Raw genomic sequence first — 19,950 nt, 5'->3', positions numbered from 1 at the left:
TTGATTTAAATTAATTTCGTTTATATGAAGTCCCAATATATGAATTACACATATTAATAGAAGTTGGACAAAAGTTTTAAGTGTTTTATTTTCATGATGTATCAAGGATGCTGGTTTTCGTCAATGCGATGAAAGAATCTTCAAATTGATGAAACACACTTTTCTCTGAAATGTGTATCAAAAAATCTCAATAGATGTTTGTAATTTAAATTTTTCCATTAGTACTAATCTGAAACACCTAAAAGTCGAATCAATAGTCAATGTGACGAAACAATGTTCAATGTGATGATAAAATTCATACGTTCTGTAGATGTGTGTTTATTTCTCTACCTAAAAACAACACACAACCAAATGCGCTTGCTACGTTTTGTTTTTAAAATAACTGTACACAGCTTTTATTAATGAGAGCTAAGTTATGTTTGTTGGGTATTTCATGCTCTCTCCACATTTAACTTAACTCAAACGAGTATTTGAGCAAACATTTGTTCACATGTTTGTTTTTAAATTGTCTTCCAAGACATATGAGAACAATAAAAGTCGTCAAATTGACGAAAATAGTAATCAAATAGACGAAAAGTTTCATCTACTCCGTTGACATGTATTCAAATACTAATGCAATAACACATCCATACGTAGTTGTGTGGTAGAAATATTGTTTTTTTTTTTTCTGTGCGGTAAGAACATTTCAAATGGTCCCTCTCAGTTGTTGAGTTTAGTCCAAAGTGTAAAGGTGGTCGCGCGTGCCGAAAATAAAGGGCTAATGCTTAAAGATGTGAAAGTGAAAAGAAAAACAAAAATGTGAGTAAAAATAAAAAAAAAAACATGAAGTGTTATGTATGGAAAAAAAATTAACCAAAATGACGATTTTTTTATTTTTTTGTCAATTTATTTTTTTTAACATTTATATATAACATAATGTTTATGGAAGTATTTCTAAATTTACAGATAAATGGCGCAACATTTTCGTTCTGTGAAAACCGAATACGGATAAAGAAATTAAAGAATAAAGATGAATTGGATGAGCAAACAATTCAAAACGAAAAGGAACAGTTGGGCACAAAAAGGGTGAGTTAAATTTTGTTCTAAAAAAATCAAATATATTTTTAAATTCTTCTTTATAATTTTTTTACTCCACAGGATGAACCCATAAAACTTTTCATCCTTAGTGATCTAAACACTAATTAAGGTAACAGAATGTTTGTGTGTCTAGATGGTCAATTTATCAAAATCAACAGCTTTGGTAGATGTGTATGAACAATTTTGTATACGTTTTTACTTCGTTAGTTGTACATATTTCAAAAAAATAAAATTTAAATTTAATTAAGATAAAAAACAATATGGTTCTTTATTAAAAGTGTCGTTGAAAATATTTCTAATAATTAATTTATCAATTTGATGTTTACATAGTATTGATGAATCGATTAAATTAAATTGATGAATCTATTACATCATATTGATGAATGGATTACGTCAAATTTAGGGAAAGAGTTCATCGCTATGACGATGGCGTTTGTATCGATGACGAACGAGAATCGTACTTTTGAAGAAATGCATCATCGCATGGATGAAAGTGAATAATCGCAGATACGAAAAATATCATCACATAGATGAAATACATTCATCATCTGGGCGTAACATAGTTGTATATGGGATGTAAATAAGTTCATCACAGGGATGAATTCAATTCATCGCTATGACGAAAAAATTGTCAATGGGATGAAATGTTACGTTAGCTCATTTTTGACGAAAAATTCGTCACCGTGATGTAAAAATTCATCCTCATGACGTACTTTTTCCTTTCAGTGTGGTGGAACAACACTTTTTTATTCTTAATATGGGGCCGTTTTGCCTCGATTTCGACCTTCAAACGCTCCAAAAACGCTATATAATAGTCACTGTTGATGGTTTTTCCCTTCTCAAGATAATCGATAAAAATTATTCCATGCGCATCCCAAAAAACAGAGGCCATTACTTTGCCAGCGGACTTTTGAGTCTTTCCACGCTTCGGATACGGTTCACCGGTCGCTGTCCACTCAGCCGACTGTCGGTTGGACTCAGGAGTGTAGTGATGGAGCCATGTTTCATCCATTGTCACATATCGACGGAAAAACTCGGGTGTATTACGAGTTAACAGCTGCAAACACCGCTCAGAATCATCAACCCGTTGTTGTTTTTGATCAAATGTGAGCTCGCGCGGCACCCATTTTGCACAGAGCTTCCGCATATCCAAATATGGATGAATGATAGACCAACACGTTCCTTTGATATCTTTAAGGCCTCTGCTATCTCGATCAACTTCATTTTACGGTCATTCAAAATTATTTTGTGGATTTTTTTGATGTTTTCGTCGGTAACCACCTCTTTCGGGCGTTCACTGCGTTCACCGTCCTCATTTCACCAGGCTTGAATTTTGCATACCAATCAATTATTGTTGATTTCCCTGGGACAGAGTCCGGAAACTCATTATCAAGCCAAGTGTTTGCTTCCACCGTATTTCTTCCCTTCAGAAAACAGTATTTTATCAAAACAAGAAATTCCTTTTCTTATATTTTTTTTTTCACAATAACAAAAGTTGCTTCACAAAAGACGCTCTATCTCACAAACTAATTAACTTACAGATGTCAAATTTTGACACGTATCATTTGATGGTTGGTACTATATAAAACTAATATGCATTTAATACTAGCGACGCCATCTATGTGTCACACCGGGGACTTATCAGCCAACCTATTATAAGTGAAGTGACTCTTCGGTGAATAGGCTTACACTACACTTGTTTACTTCCCCGCTTAAAAATACTGTACTTGTGCCACTCTCCTCTAATTATCTAGATTATTAAGAAAGCTCACGAAAGTTAAAGAAAATAAAACAACTCTTCAGTAAATTAATATTTTTGTTCTTCTTTTATTATTTCAGATACATTTTTTTGTTATTATTATTTTTTGTTGTTGTTGTTGGTTTTGGTTTTTTAAGAATAAATTGAATTTATTATTTTTGTTATGTTAAATATGCATTTGTTGTTGTTGTTGTTGTTTGTTGATTTTATTGTTTATTTCTTTTCTCGTTTTATGGTTGTCTATTAGATGAAGTTTTAATGCAAATAGAATTGATTTACCTAAAAAACAATGTCTTCTCCTTCTCTGTTTCTGTTTTTTGTTTTATCTACGATGATATTCGCATTTCATAGAGTAGTAAAAAAGATAATCAAATTAATGATGAGATGGTCAATCATAAATCTATCTTTAATACGACGACAATAATAATAGTAATAATGATAATAATAATAATAATAATATGTAATTATGATGATAATAACAAATAGTAGTGATTATGTCAATATCAAACAATAAGATCCTATATGAGATTTAGAAAACTAAATTTCTTGATTTCTACTATATAGGTAAGTAAGTTTGTATGTATGTATGTATGTAGTGGCACAGAACACCCATTGGAACCGACGAAGAAGGAATTGTATTTCGAGAGTCTCACTATGTTGTATTGGGATTTTCTTAATTATGACTATAGGAGATATTTATCCAATAGAGGATTTTCAAATTGCATATGCTGGTCATAGCATAAAACAGGAATTCATAATATCATAAACATCAGAAATCGCATTCCTTTAAGTTGAACCAATCAATCACAAATCCTAAGTGAACAATAACATATAACTACCGCGTATGTCCAGAGAGAGAGAGAGGCAAGGATGGATTTCTGAAAGATAAATGCGGGCAGCCTTATGACATCTCTTATTTCAGCATAAACCCTAAAAATCATGTTCACATAACTTATCAAAACATAATCCCTACCCATTTTTCAATATTTTATAAAATACAGTTTTTTCCAATTTTGAAATATTGCTAAAATGGGATATTTAGGTTTGAAAATCAATATCGAACTGTTCAAAAAAGAAACTGAATATTTTACTTGTTGATCGTTACTACAATCCTTTTTCCTGAATGTTGTCTCTACTTTCAGTTCTTATATATTCCCCAGAAAACACTCTAGGGAAGTTTTATAAGGATGGCATACTCCAAACCTGAGGAGCTTAATAGTCGAAACATCGAAGAATCGAATACATCAATAGCCGTTGTCCCAATAATTCCAATAAACACTTTTTGTTTTGTCGATTTTTCAATATTTTGTACACTGAAGGAGGAGTTTGCATTTCTGAGGAAAGAAATTTTAAACAAATAAACTTTTCCTTTGACTAAAATTCTTTAAAAGCAAATAAAAAAGATTCGAATTTATCGTTGCATAGATTATCATAAATTCGGGTTTATTTGCTCTTGGAGAAAATACTTTATAACAATTGAGAATTTCGTTTTTCTACAAAGTATTTTTTCTTAGTGTGATTTTTCAAAAAGTCGATACTTCTATTTTTTATACTGACTAAGATATCCTTTCAAAAATGTTTTATATATTTCGCTACACCATTTTTATTATGATCACCCGAAGCCACGACCATAAGTAAAGCGAGAGTGCCAGTCACCCTTCAGGACAATAGCTTAATTCAAAGAAGTTTGAGGAAAATAATTTCAATCCCATTATTGCCGGATATCAATGCAGTTTGATTTTTACGTGCAATGAATGAATAATCCTACATATTTTTAGGATTATTCATTTTTACATATACAGAGAAACCTCTTAAATTTGGACACCATCTCAAAATATGGAATCCTACTTTCTCCAGCGTTATTAATGTCCTTGTGTACTTTTTAACTACAACTCATGAAATTACACCCTCACAGAGAAAAAAATGAAGTAAAAGTAAAGTATAAGATCATTGAGGCCAAATCATCACCATTTTAAACATACTGTAGTTCATTCTTACTATTCTTGGGAATCGTACGAAAATTTTCTTTTGCGTTAGTTCATATTGAACTTATGTGTACACGCAAAGAAAAAAAAACGTTTGGAAAACGTGTACCGAAAACGTTTTTCTTTTGTTTAGAGTTTTTTGAATTGCTTCGAAAATTTTAAACTTTTATCACCAAAAAAATTCGTTTGTTACAAATTTTTATTTTTTTCAATAAAAAAAGTTATTTTTGAAACAACAACACAGTCCAATTCGTTTATATCAAACGCTGTTCTTTTCTGACTTTAGGTCTTTAATAAGACACATTTTACAGTTCAAAATTTAATACACTACAATGTAATGTTGAACATTTTTTCGGAATCTTCCGAACATATCTGGAATATATGTAAAAAAAAACTAAAAAAAACTTTGGTCAAAGCAGGAATCGAACCCACGACCTTTGGCATGCAAGTCGGACGTAGCAACCACTGCTCCACGGTGCCAAACTAAATGTTTGTTTCTGTTAAATAAACTTTGTTTATTCGGTTCGTGGGCGCCGCAAGCTATGCTACATAAATAAAACTTATATGGATATTTATCTATTGATGACCATAACAGGTACATAACTCAGTGGTTAGTGTGTTGGCTTACAAAGTGCATAGTCCGTGGTTCGATTCTCCGTCCAGGCGAAAGGTAAAAAAAATTTAAAAATTTATAAAATCGTATAATTTCTTCTACATTGTTGGTATTACAGGAAAAGGTGTTAAGAACTAAAAAATCTCGGGGATGTGAGAGATTTGTGAGAGAAAATGCAATTAGCAAGAAAACAATGTTTTTTTTTTTTTTTTTTTTTTGAGTTTGTCTTTATGAAATTGTTTTTACATCCTGGAAAAGAATAAACGTTTATCGCAAAAAGTATATACTTTTGTTCCAAAAACACTTCCTTACAGCGAAAAGCAAATGAGAAACGAACTTTGTTTGTCTAAAATTTCGTTTGGGAGGAAAGAATTATTTTTTTGCGTGTATATGGTCATTGAACTTTATACCCACGATTAGCTCATAAAATATTTGGGACATACTTAACAAAAGGAAAATTTCATTGGGTTCTTGAAAATTAGAAAAAAAAATAATATTAATAGCATTTAACTACAAACTAATATTTGTATGCAATAAAAATAAGTTAACTTTTTAATTAAATTTTAATTAAATAATTAAAAGCGTTAGTTTAACTACGGATTTATTTTTCAGTGTATAAGTGTATCTAAGTGTTACTTGTAGGCTTTTATATAGAATCTATCTGAACGTTTGAGTTAGAGGTGTGCGCGTGAGTGAAACTTCACTCACACTCACGCACATTCACGAAGTCAAATATTTATTCAAGCACGATACCTGTGGTAGTCAATCCCACTCACGCACATTCACGAAATGAAAACCAGTACTCACGCACGAACTACTTTTAAAGACTAACGTTCACTCACGATTTACGACAATTCACATGACTCACGATAAATTCACGAGACTCACGACATTTTCCAACCGGGAATGAGCAAAGGTAACAAAATTCATAAATAAAATATAGTTCGACAGCTAAATCAATTTCAGTTAACATACGAGTAAGAATTAAATCTTGATTTTTTTCGTGAGCGTGATTTTGCAGAAATTTTATTCACGAACCGATTTTATTACTCACGCACGACATATTTATTTTAGTCCCATTCACGCACATTCACGAGAGTTGTTTCAGATTTTATTCACGACTCACGTGATTCACGCGTGTCACGACAATTTCGTGTCACGCGCACACCTCTAGTTTGAGTTACTCTTTTCAAATTTCTTTTATAATTTCCCCTCGTTAAAGATTTTTTTACCATAGAAAGAGTTTCCATCCGAATGATGTACTAAAATAAAAATACCTATCATCTAATCTTCACTTGTACAAGAGTTTCGCATGCTGCAAACAGCAACTTGCCCCAATAATTTTGTAAGCTACTGAATTTGAAATTCTTGTCCGTTTCTGTTGTATACGAATCTGTTCCTTAGATTTTATTGACATTGGTACACCCTGCTGGGAGTTATTTACTAACTAATTACAGTGGATTCTGGAAGGAATTCAATTATTTAAAAATATTCAGTTTTTTTAGATTGGATTGTGACTATAAATACTCAATGTGTAACAACATAGTGCTCTTCTCATTGTCTATGTCCAAGCTACCAGTCCTATAATGGTCCTTTTGTCCGGATGTCTGTCAATCAGTCTACTTGTCAATGTCTGCAATTTAGTGATAATGAGTTCATGCATAAATGGGTGTTCTGAGGATTTTTGTTTTTCGCGCTTTTGTTGTTAACGAGTTTCCTGGAATCTGTTTTGGGATTTTCTGTATGAATGACATCTGAAAAATTGTTTTACTATTACGTTTCTTTGATTTTGGGCGATTTTATATTATTGCTGGATGTGAGTTTGTGTGTGTGTTTGTTGTTTTTTTTTTTTCGTTTTTCTTTTTATATATATATAATGGGATTTCTTTTTTGTTTTTCTCTTTCTCATTTGTCATCATTAATAATAAAAGGCAAAATATTGTTTTCTTTTATTTTTTATGTTTTTTTTTTCATTCTTTTTAATTATTATTGAAAAATGTTTCATTGTTTTCTTAAATGGGGTTCTGAATATATTTCAGCGTGCATTATACCTTCAACTCCTCTACAATCCTACTGCTACTACCGTTTGTTTCTTACATATGTAACATAATATTCCATTTTCTGCTTTTGTGTTTTTTTTTTGTTTTTCATTTATACTTTTAATAAATTTACTCATCTCTCATTTCTGGTTTCTTGCTTGGTTTTTTGTTTTGTTTGTATGTATAATCGTTTTACTTTTAATAATAATAATAATAATAATAATATAATAATAATAAAGATGATAATAATAGTGATAATAATAATTATATTAATAATAATAATAATAATGCTAATTAAAAAAGTATTAACCATTTTTGTTTTATTTTTTCTCTCGCATTAATTTTTACTAAAAACTTAAATATAGATTTGTTTAACAATAATATATGTATATATACATATATATGATTATGTATATATAAATATATTTATATATATAAATCGTAATAATTCTTCATTTACTTTTCATCTTCCATTCTCTTTAATAATAACATATGTGTGTACGTGTATATGTGTGTGTGTGTGAATGTAGGTATATGCGTTTGTGTATTGGATGTATGTATGTATATGTACTGGAGAATGCAGTGGGTAGCCACAGTATTCGAGCATGGTTTCTCCATCAGAAGCAACGAACAACTTCGTTAGAACAACAACCGTTTTTCATTGAATTGAAATTAGTAAGCAGTTAATATTTTCTTTTCTTTTGGAAAGTAATCAACAAAAAAAAATATTTTAATGTTTCCCATATATTCAGATTGTAATTTTCTACATTTAAACGACATTTGCATTTATAGTTGAATATTTTCCCTAGTTCCTGATATAATCTGGGCTATTGTTGATGGTACACCTTGGGGGCTTAAAATTTTCCAACTAACCACAAGCATTAAAATATTTTTAATTTGCTCGAAAGCTAGGCTGGTATAGATTGGTATCAGACATTAATTAATAATACCAATTCCTTCATCTTCTTGTACAAAAGGTCAATTATATAAATTGTAAAAATATATTATTTCCCTTATTTAGACGTAAATCAAGCCTGTATTGATGTTAGACTAACATAAAAAAGATATTAAAATTTATTTTATTAATTTTTGTATTAAAAAATTCATAGATCCCAATAACTTTTCACTAAACTATTTCAATTACAAAACTTTAATATCCCAAATCAATTATAAAGTTAATTGATCCAATTAATAATTAAAAAGGTTTAAGGCCTTAATTGATTTTGGTTTGTTTCGGAATTTAATTGTGTTAAAAACGTTTCAATTGAATCTGTCTCTTTGAAATAATTTGAATGAAATATTATTATTACAGTGACATTTTTTTTTAATATTATTATTATTATTATTGACATTTCTCTAAAGAAAAATTATTCGCATCTTATTTCAATCGCAAGCAGGGAATTTCAACAATTTATGGAGGTCTTCAAAAATGTTAAATTTGTATCTTCTTTCGTAATCTAAACTATTTAGAATAATAATAATAATCAATCACAATAAAATATAAATAATTGCAATGAGAATTTATGTAAAAACAAAAAATCAAAATTTTAACTGAGTCCAAAAATTATTTTTTATTTAAAATCGTTTAACATTTAAAAACGATAGAAATTTCCATTTCTATTTCAAAATTCAAATACATGTTCTACATTCGATAACTTTCAACCTTCGAAATCAAGTCTCAAAATATTCTATACATGAGTTTTGGAACAATAATTTTTTGTTTTGCAATATTATTGAAGTCTAATTCAATAGAATATTCTAATGTGAAAATATGTCTATTATAAAGCCAATACATATTTGCACAAAATGTCTCCAAAGAAATGATTATTTCCAAATAACATCAAAAAAGGGAATCCATGATTGAAGAACAAGAAATATCCTGTGTTTAGCACACATTTGTTTCAGTATATCGCACTTGTATCATACCAATCATATTTTAAGTATTCTAATATTTCTGTTAGATAACATTAAGCTCCACAATAGAACTCGTTATTGTATACTGAAAATTTTAAATATTAGCAGCGTTCGTAGTAAAAGTAATAGGTTAGGTTTAAGTGGCAGCCCTCTTTATTTCAGACTCATTTAGACTATATGGTCCATTGTGATACAACATTAACAAAAAAACACCTATTACATATATGCACTTCTAATAAAAGTGGTGAGAGTGAGAGAGAGAATGTCGAGAAATCTCTCAGAGTATAACATTTTGGTAAAAAGTACGGGAAATGCGATATGCGAAATATTGTAAATTAAAGGGTTTAAAAAAAAAGTTTGGATGAAGTAAATATCAAATCAAAGAAAACATGTATGCCATGCGTTAAATTTTGCTAAGTTTGAAATGAGTTTTCATGCCAAACATTTGAAAATACTCACTTTTGATAATCAATGTATTCTCATACAAACGAAACGAACTTTCAAAAAAAGAAAACCCGAAATTCATTCGAATTCGAGTGACAAGTATTATTTAGGATTCGTTTTCGTTCGATATACAAGAACAGAGGATTACTACTTTTCCTTGAAAATAATGACAAGAAAACTCGATTAAAAAAGTAAAAGAGAGCATCATTTTAACATTGCTCTCTTAACTGTTAGAAGTTAAAATAACACCACTATTTCCTATCGTTTCGAATGATTTCTAATTAAGCAGTTTTACTGGAATGTATCGTCTACACACAAAAAAAAATATTTTTTGCCTTCAATTGATCCAATTAATTTTTAATTGAAATGTCTTCAATCTTCAATTTAAAAAATAATTGAAAGGCGATTAAAAATTAATTGATACATACGTTTTTTGATTGATTTTTGTTCACTTAAAAATTTTGTTCAATCAATTAAATTTTATTGAATGTTTTTTAAACTCAATTAAGATTTTAATTGGACCTACACGAAATTCCGTTTTGGAGGGGCCCAATCGAAGTCTGATACTCTTGACTCTATTTGGACAAACCAGTTTTCTATGCATGGAACAAAAAAGAAATCCAAGGGCCTCGAAGTATACTAGACTCCCACTGCTTTTGTCGGATCATATCTGAGAATGATCGATCTGTGTTGATAGTGGATATGATTTGATTTCAGGATGTTTTTGTGATTCTGTATTTGTCTGTGTGGATGTGTGTATGTGTTATTAATGCTGTGATTGTTTGTTTGTTTGTTTTTTTTTTGTCTATCATCAAACAAACAATCATCGTTCAATCGTTGATTAATATCATTAAACGATAACATTATGATGCAAATGTTGTTGTGTTTTTAGGTTGCTTGCCTGTTGCTTTTGTTGTGGTTGTTATTGATTTGTTACATATACATTGTAAATGTAAATATATATATAAGTGTATGTATATATAGATGTAATGTATGTATATATAATGTTAATTTAAATATGTATATATTTTATTCCATTTGTTTTTTATTTTTATTTTTATTTTTTTTTTAAATTTATTTTTCTATTAATAAATTTGATTTAAACTAATCTGTTTTTGTTGTTGTTGATGTTTTTAAGGCCAAAAATGTAATTAATAAATGAAAAAGAAAAAATAAATCGAAATAAAGAAAGAAAACTAGAACACAAAAAGTCTCTTTGAAATACAAAATTGATTATTAAAAAAAACAAAAACATTTTTCGTTTTTACTTCTAAAATTCTAAACTTTAATAATATTTTATCTTGATGTTGTATCCCTTTCACAATTGTTGTTGTTTTTTTGCTTATATTGGTAAATAAATGTATGTGTATGTGTATGGTTGCGTATGGGTATGGGTATTTGTATATGTACGGTTGCTTGTGTGTGTGTGTGTGGGTGTTTATAGTATCTTAGTGGATGCATTAAATGCCTATGAAGAAAATTAAAAAAAAAAAAACAAAAACTCCAAAATATCAACTCGAAGCTGTCCACATCAGCATTACGGGGAATCCTATACATTCAGCCTTAGCTCAAGAAGAAATATGCTACGACAAAAACATCTAAGGTGGCATTTTAACATTGCCTCCCAAAGGAGACAATGTAGAGCTGACCCCCCTTTTTCCTTTTTTTGTTATTATCTAGCTTTTGTTAAGAAAACTTCTCTAGCAAATGAAATAAAAATTTAAGTACATTTCTTTGATTTTTTTTTTGTGTGTTTATTTTAATTCTAATGGTCCACTATGTCGCGCATATCTTTTCTAGGGCATTTCAATTTATCAACGGAATGATCTCAACTATTGGGAATTTGGTGGAGTTTGCGCCAGGTCGAATTTTTACGATTGAGGAACTTCAGAGTATACGAAGCGCAAGCCGTCCCTTCTAGGCTTCCAAATGTATCGGAAGGAATGTATCTCATCAGTCTGTGTGGAATTTAGGAAAAGGCAAGGCTAGAACTGGGCCACTCATCCAATAGTTAAGTGGGTATTAAAATAATTTTGGGTTCGAAAGTTTTAACGAAATGACCTCTAACCTTTACAATAAAAGAGAGTTAATTATTCGAGACAATCTAGTCAGAGGTCATAGGAGGTTGACTTGAGGGGTGAAGTGGCTGAGAGTACTGATCCTAGAAAACATGCATCCTACATGCCTTCTTGAAGCAGTGAATGTGGACGTGGTCTAAAAGAATGTTTAAGTGTAGTGCGTATGAGTGTCTGTGTGTGTGTGTGTGTGTGTGACGGTGTTTGTTGCTGTACGTATGTGTGCTTGTCTGTTTGTAAGTATATCCTTGGAGACGGGCTACCATTCTTAATGTGAGCAGTTATTCTGTACGGAATTGTTGTTGACGTCGATGTTGCTGCTGCTTCTCATCGAATGCTTTCTAAGACCTATGATGATGTTAAGATTGTTGCTGTTGTTGTTGTGTTGTGGTTGTTGTTGGCGCTATTGCGGCTGATGAAGCATGGTGATCCGTCAATGATGTCTGTGGGACATCTATCAGAGCTGTTGAAGCTGTTCCTCCTGCTAGGCTGCTGCTGTTGCTTGCTGATGTTGTTGTTGTTGCTGCTGTGGTAGTATGCTCATACACCGGTTGCTGTTATGTGAGATCCTGGGGTGAGTCTATGGAAAAGAGTTCCTTGTATAGGGCAGGGAACACAACACTCGGATGTTGTTGCTTGAATTTACTCAGGGCTTCCATATGGAGTATGGAGATGTCACTGAAATAGAACAATGGAAAATTTAAATATCCCTTTTTTTTAGTTTAGTTAAAATCAGCCTTCCTACCGGAAATTGGGAATATTATTGAGTAATGTATCGAGTACCGTCACATCGCCCTTGAGAGGTGCATGGTTGGCCTCAAGTTCCTGCCTTATTGCATTCATACTTAAGTTGAAAAGCCTCTGGATTTCGGTATTGCCACGCACACCATTACGCTCTACAAAAAAAATAATTCGTTAGAAATGTCTTCTCTCTCTCTCTCTCTATCCACCTCTCTCAAAGGACTTAGTTCGCACATATGAAATAAAATTTGTCTCTTCTCCGATATGAAATTTTGGAAAACCAAAATAACCAAAAAAAATATAACCACGATAAGTTAGTTAATAGTGGCAGCCGGCTTTTTCATGGTCACGCACACAAAGAAAATTTTCTTTACTTCGGAACGAAATTTTAGACAAAGGAAATACTCCTATGTATTTTCTTTAAGTGCAAATAATTTCGAATTAATGACAAGTGATTCAACCATTATTGTTTGCTTTGAAAGAAAATAATTTAGAGCCAAAGGACGTTTGTTTAGCATTTCGTTCGTCAAAAAAGAAAAACCTTCTTTCTGTGCAATGGGAAATGATACCATTTAAGAGGTATCTTTTTCTTTCAAAAATGTCACTAGGAAAAGAGATTCTTGAGCTTTTATTGCTGGCAACTCTTACCTGGCCACAGCAGGACCAAACTTTGATACAGAGCCAATTCAGTTTCAGTCAATTTTAATTCGGCTATGGACTTAGCCGTTTGGAAAATGCGTGACACCAGACGCATTTCTTCCGAGTCGGATGTGTAAAAGGCTTCCTGCGGCAGCATAACATCTCCATAAAGGACCGCATTCTGCGAGAGATCCAATAGGCGTGACATCCGCACAATCGCCAACTCAAATGATCCCGTCTTCAGCAAAAGGATCTAATGAAACAAAAACAAAAGTTGCGGGGAAAAAAAGTATTTAAAAATTGCAAAGGGTTTGAGAGTGTTTCAATTTTCACCTGATCATCTTGACTTAGACGCATGAAGCCTGGTATCAATTTGGCAAATTCGATGATATTTTGTATCATTTGAGTTAGCTTTTCCGCACAGTCCAGCCACAGTTCCTGTTGGCCCAGATTCTTATAGTAAAGTATTCTTGAGATGTCCTAAAGTGAAGAGAACACACACAAAATTGTATAAATGTTTAAAGCATAATACAATAGCGAGAATAATTATTAAATAAATATTAATATGATAAATATTACGAATATGAGGCTATATTCAAATACTATAGTTTTTTGTCGGAATGAAATTATACGTTGAAGTTACGTTTACATTTTACGTAACTGTAATACTACGTTTATTTGCATATTCTAGAAAATTTAGAAGTACCGGCGAATATCCCAGCCACATCAAATAGGATAAAAAAAATCCATATGTATATCCTATAGGAATAATACCGTGATATCGTTCTTACACTTACATGAATGGTCCAAGAAGAACTTGGTCTAAAAATACATGCTGGGAAGGTGGAGATAAATTTTGAACACACGCACAAAGAAAAAATATTTTCTTCCGGAACGAAATTTTAGACAAGCGAAATTTTCCTTTATTCAAAAGTGATTTCTTTTACAGCAAATAAACGTTGTGACAAATTATTTAACGATTTTGCTTCTAATCTGTTTACTTTACTTTTAAAGAAAATTGTTTATGAAGAAAAAAAACTTTGTTTGTCTAAAATTTCGTTCATGAGAAAAGAAATCTCTTCTTTCAGGATAGTCTTCTTTTTACTTGATCCTCTTGAACCGGTATTGCTTCAACATTTAACCAGTTAAATTTGGAAACAAACAGAAATCTAACGGCGGATGGGGTCACATAGGTAAATTTTTATTATGGAAATTATAAAACTTCGTTGAAGATCGTTAAAATCAATTTTTTATGATATCCCTCGGAAGAGGACGGTCACTGTATATCTTCACGCTGTCTTCTTTTGCTTTGCCATCCAAAAGCAAGAATTGAATCAGCATTTAGGTATTTCAGTTAGGAAGTTTTCTCCAAGTTGTCTCTGTTCACTGTAAGATTAATTAATTTGTCAAAATATCTAAGGGTATGGTCACACTACGCAAATATTTGACAGAAATCAAACAGGAAGTCGCCACAGTAAATCCACCAAATAGTTTTAGCTCATATTGAATATATGACATAACGATTGGAGCATTTTCCAAAAATTGATATGCAGAATATTGTCTTCTAAAAAAGCTTGGCACTCATTTTGGTCAAATATTTGCTTTGTGTGATCATCAGCGTTGCCAGAATTGTTTCACCAAAAACCGCTAGATTTGTCCAAAAAAACTAGCCAAAAAAGCTAAAAAAATTAAAAATAGCTAGAAAAAAAGCTAAATTTTTTTGTATCAAAAGTCACATTTTTGATTGAAATTTAACAAACTTAAAGGCTTTATTTCACTTAAAATGCATATTATTTTAATTGTATTCATTTTATTTCCATTTCGGTGAGACTGTAAGAAAATCTATGTCATATTAACTCAGTTTGCGTACTCGATACATTTTAATTACTATCACAAATTTTTACTGGAAGTCCTTCATTTATATTTCCTAGTAAAAACTTTTTTCCCGGTAAATTGCAATTATCAACTGGTTAATCATCAACAAGTCCAATGTCACATAGAACTGCATTAGAAAATATCAATATAACTGAATAAATTATAAATTTGTGAACGTGTACACTTCTCCTAATATTACCCAAGAGAATAAAACCCATTCTAACTGTCTTGCAAGTTTATACTGAATAACTTTTATTCGAAAATTTCCCATACAAACCTATTATCCAATTTTCGTAAATGTAAATCCATTCCATTAATAAATAGCAGATTTGTTTTGATCCTATCACTACGAATTTTTTATTGCATTTTTTTTGATGTTAAAAAGAAATAATACCACATTCAAAACTTTATTTCCTTAATTATTTCTATGTTCGGTTCCATTCAGATTGGTATTGGTATTGATTCAGAGTCAAATTTGAATTTATTCGTTTTTTTCAGCTTTTTCTTCATGAGCTATCACAGTGCTTTAAAAACGTGCTAACGACAACTTAAATTTCCAAATTCAGACTCGACTGTAAGTAGAAACTATTCTGTGTATATGTTTTTAAAATAAAATGTTGAAAAACCTCTTCTATTTTTGAACGCTATTTTGGTTTGTGGTCAAGATAGAAAAACTCCACAAATTTAAAGACTATTTAATTAATTTTAAGAATTTTTTAGAATTGACCCTAGCCTTCTTTCATGAAAAGATACCCATTTTTAAGTTGAATCACTTAACTATAAGGACAAAACGATTTTATCGGCTTTTGGACAAGGAAAAGAGTTTATAACATATAAGAGAAATTCACAAATGCTATTATAACCAAAATTCGCGTTCGTATCTTAAAGACATGAAATCTTTGGCCTCATGACAATATTTTTTCAGTGTACAAAGCAATTCACATCTACTATTTTAATTTAGTAATATCATAATAACTTTAGAATACGTATTAAAATAACATAAAACGGATAAACGAGTCAAATGCTATTATTCCTAATAATTTACTGACAGTTTATATAAGGAATTTGTAGGGTAATAGTAGATTTAAAGTTTACGATAACTTTTATGAATACGAGGAAAAAACTTTACAACAAGGTGTATTTGCTGCAAAAATGCCCGCATAATGGCTGGAATAATTATTAAGGCTTCAATTGAGGTTTGAAATATGCGGAAAACCTTAATCTGGCAGCAAGACTTAGGTAAAAACGAAGTTTTTTCCATATTTCAATAGGAACATGTCGAAAATAAAAAAGCCAAAAATAGCTAAAAGGGTCATGAAAAAAAGCCAGAAAAAAGGCTAAAAGCTAAATGCATTTTTTCCCGCTAAACGTCTTCAAAAAAAACCAAATCTAGCGGGAAAAAAGCTAAATTGGCAACGCTGGTGATCATAACCTAACAATAATGGATGGATTATGGTATTAAGGGTGTATTGCTGAGCTGATACACCATTTGCTGAAATCGTATTGATACAGCTAATCTTTAAGTCATAGTTTTGGAGATCTAAATACCTAATATTTCAAATTTTTGAAAGACAGACAATACACTAACCAAAAATGATTTTAATATAGGACATGGTCTATACAGGAACCCTATTTCAGTACCACAAACATCTTCCAATTTCTCCCTCATTTCTTTTTTTGAATTATATTGAACTATTTCTATCGCTAATATTATAAAAATTCCCTTAAGAAATAAGGGGATCATGTCTTCAACTTACCTGGGGTTTTCTAAACATTTCATGCACCACCTCCAGTTTGGTGTTGGTATTTGCATGGGCTTCCGCCAAGGTCTTTATGAGAACGTCATTAATGTCACCATCTGCTGTGGAAGCAACAAAAACATGAGAGAGCGAGAGTGTAGAGGAGGGGAATCGCAAAAATATATATAGAGAGAGAGAAAGGGGAAAAAGGAGAGAGCAAATATTTCATTAGATTAACTGTGTGTGCGTGGGGGGGTATATGAATGTGTGTTGGGTCACAAAGGTCGCTGCCACAACTCTAAGGACTTTCACAGACAAATTTCTTTTAGTGTGTAAAATTAATCGAATTCCAATGAGATGAATGGGGGCTGTGATGGAATCGAGATCTCAGAGAGAACTCCTCTTTACATGTATGAGAATGAAATGCACTGATATTGTTTTAGGTTTTATACTACCATGACTGATAAATTCGGGATCCATCATTGTACTTCGAGGCTCATATGTGGTACTGTCCACATAGTCGGCTGAAATATCATAGGCCATTGTCTGTTGAGGCGTCACAGACGCTGAATAACCATACGGACTACCATAACTAACTTCATTACTCGAATAGCCATATCTGAAAAAGAGAGAAAGAGATCGCGATTGTAATCACTCCTCACATGCAATTCAGATAGTAGTGGTGACTAACTTACCCATTGTAACTGTGATGTAATTGATCGCTACTCGATGGTGTTTGTGTATCAAATACCGAACTATCGGGCGCAGCATCACTCTGTGCTCTCATCTGTGCCCGATGAAATCTCACCTCATCTTCGACCTTTTCTCTTTGTTTCTTAGACATTCTACCGAATTTTACAGCTGCAAAGACATCGCATGATTACAAATGGACTCCAATCTCAAATATCTTCGAGGACTTACCATCTCTGCTCATTCCCAATTTGAGGCACTTTTGCAGTCTACAATATTGACACCGATTGCGGTTAACACGATCGACAACGCATTGCTTGTTACGGGGACACTGATAATTCACAACAGAACTTTGCGATCGTCGAAAGAAACCTTTGCAGCCCTCACATGTTATAACTCCGTAATGAACACCCGATGACTTGTCTCCACACACTTTGCAGGGGATTATTTCAATTTGAGCTGAAATTAGAAAACAGAAACGCAAAGGCGATTGATTAGACTCTGTTTTAGAATACATACGCAAATTGTCGATTTTAATTGATATTCAGTCGTTGCATATATGCTCTTTTTTTAAATTTGGATATAAACGAAAATTTATTAATTTGGAATACAAACATCAAATAATCGACTTTTCGATTAATCGAAGTCGAAGTCAGCTTCAACATTGTCTAATCGACTTTGCCGCTCCGATTTCATCACAAGGTCGAAAATCGTCTTTTTTGTCGAAACTTTAAAAAGTAGAATAATTGAAAATTCGATTTAAATTTAGTCACAGACTTTTTAATTTCTATTAGCCAATTTGGCCAACATCAAACCTCAAATATTCGATTAATCGAATTTGGAGATTACAATCGATTTGTTGATTAATCGATATTTGACTTTTGTATCCTCATTCAGGATATGCGGAGCTGCATCATACAAAGGATCCTGATTTGAATCCAAGTCAGTGATGCCATTAAGTTTTTTGAAAATTCCCTACGCGGCTCCTAAAAATTCCCTTTTTTCCCTACGCCCAAAATTTCTTTCCCTACATTTTTCCCTACGGTACTATATTCAAACAAATTTGGAAAGAATCTATATATATAAAATGCAATCTATGTTTGTTTATTTGTTTGTTTGTTTGTTTGTATGAACCGAGTTGGGTCCGAAATGGCTGAACCGATTTACTTGAAACTTTCAGAGATCATAGGGGACGTTCATGTGTTGAAAATAGGGTACCTCATTTTTTGACACCTGGTCGCGGAGGGGGACCTCCCCTTTGTCGGACTTTTTGAAAATTGGACCAAAGTTGACCGATTTGCTTGAAATTTTCATTGAAGGTTGGGGTTGGCAACTAGACAAAGATCCGCTACTTTATATTTCGATATTTGGTGGCGGAGGGGGACCTCCCCTTTGTTCGACTTTTTTTAAAGTACAGTGAAAAAACTAAAATTCTCTAAATTATCTGAGATTTAAAGAGAACATGCGGTGAGGTTATGGAATTAATATGGGGTACCTGATGATTTCATATGCGGACGGGGAGGGGGACCTCCCCCTTGCCTTACTTTTTAAAACTTGGAACAAAATTATGCGATTTGCATGAAATTGTCATTGAATGTTGGGGTTGGCATCTAGACAAAAATCCGCTACATTATTTTTCGATATTTGGTCGGGGAGGGGGGCCACCCCTTTGCCCGACTTTTTTTAAAGTACAGTGAAAACAAAACTAAACTCCCCCGACTGAAATTTTACGGAAAAATGGGTGAGGTTATGAAATTTATATCAGGTTCCTGATTTTTTAATAAAAATAAAAGGGCATAGGGAGACATCCGCTTCTCTTAAGTACATACAGAGAAACAATTAAACTTTACCGAGTTACTTGAAATTTACAGAGGACTGGGGAGAGATCGTAACCTCTGTCAACCGTAATAGTTGATACCCGATTTTGTGATTTTTGGACGGAAGAGAGGCCGCCCCTTTACGCTTATAATTTGCTTGACATTTTCTGGGACGTTTACAAAAGATACACTTTTCGACATTTGGTCGGGGAGGAGGTCCTCCTCTAAAACTGCAAAAAAGGCTCTATTAACCATGTTCCTTAATCTATATCTGTCCATAAAGCTCGAAAAATAATTGTATAATTAAATATAATGCATTTGGACGTCAATTGCCTGTTTCGGTATCAGGCTAACATGAAATATAAAAAAATTTAAGTTTTCTTGAAATTTACAAAAGAAGCGGGGGAAAAGGTTATAAATGAAGAGGCAACCTTCATTGCCCCACACTTGAAGGAAAGTTTCAAGAATTTTCAGGGAAGGTTAGGGGTGCTATTCACTACGGTGTTTGTCGATATTGTATCGGGGAAAGTGACGTCCCTTTAA

General features: G+C 32.1%; 1 protein-coding gene across 1 annotated transcript in view; it reads right to left on the bottom strand.

Moving 5' to 3' along the window:
• Window positions 1–2,884: 2,884 nt before the first annotated feature.
• Window positions 2,885–19,950, bottom strand: part of Hr3 (nuclear hormone receptor 3 ROR-beta) — a 42,831-nt gene continuing 25,765 nt past the window's right edge. The window contains exons 2-9 of the mRNA XM_075313879.1: window positions 17,822–18,049; window positions 17,596–17,761; window positions 17,356–17,519; window positions 16,919–17,022; window positions 13,620–13,766; window positions 13,296–13,539; window positions 12,652–12,802; window positions 2,885–12,584 (exon numbers count right to left, since the gene is read on the bottom strand). Of these exons, the coding sequence (XP_075169994.1) occupies window positions 12,464–12,584; window positions 12,652–12,802; window positions 13,296–13,539; window positions 13,620–13,766; window positions 16,919–17,022; window positions 17,356–17,519; window positions 17,596–17,761; window positions 17,822–18,049 (1,325 nt within the window). The 3' untranslated portion in view covers window positions 2,885–12,463. The remainder of the gene's footprint in view (window positions 12,585–12,651; window positions 12,803–13,295; window positions 13,540–13,619; window positions 13,767–16,918; window positions 17,023–17,355; window positions 17,520–17,595; window positions 17,762–17,821; window positions 18,050–19,950) is intronic.

Source organism: Haematobia irritans, chromosome 5, assembly GCF_050003625.1.
Source record: "Haematobia irritans isolate KBUSLIRL chromosome 5, ASM5000362v1, whole genome shotgun sequence".
Classification (NCBI taxonomy): domain Eukaryota; kingdom Metazoa; phylum Arthropoda; class Insecta; order Diptera; family Muscidae; genus Haematobia; species Haematobia irritans.
This window is presented reverse-complemented; position numbering and strand designations above follow the sequence as displayed.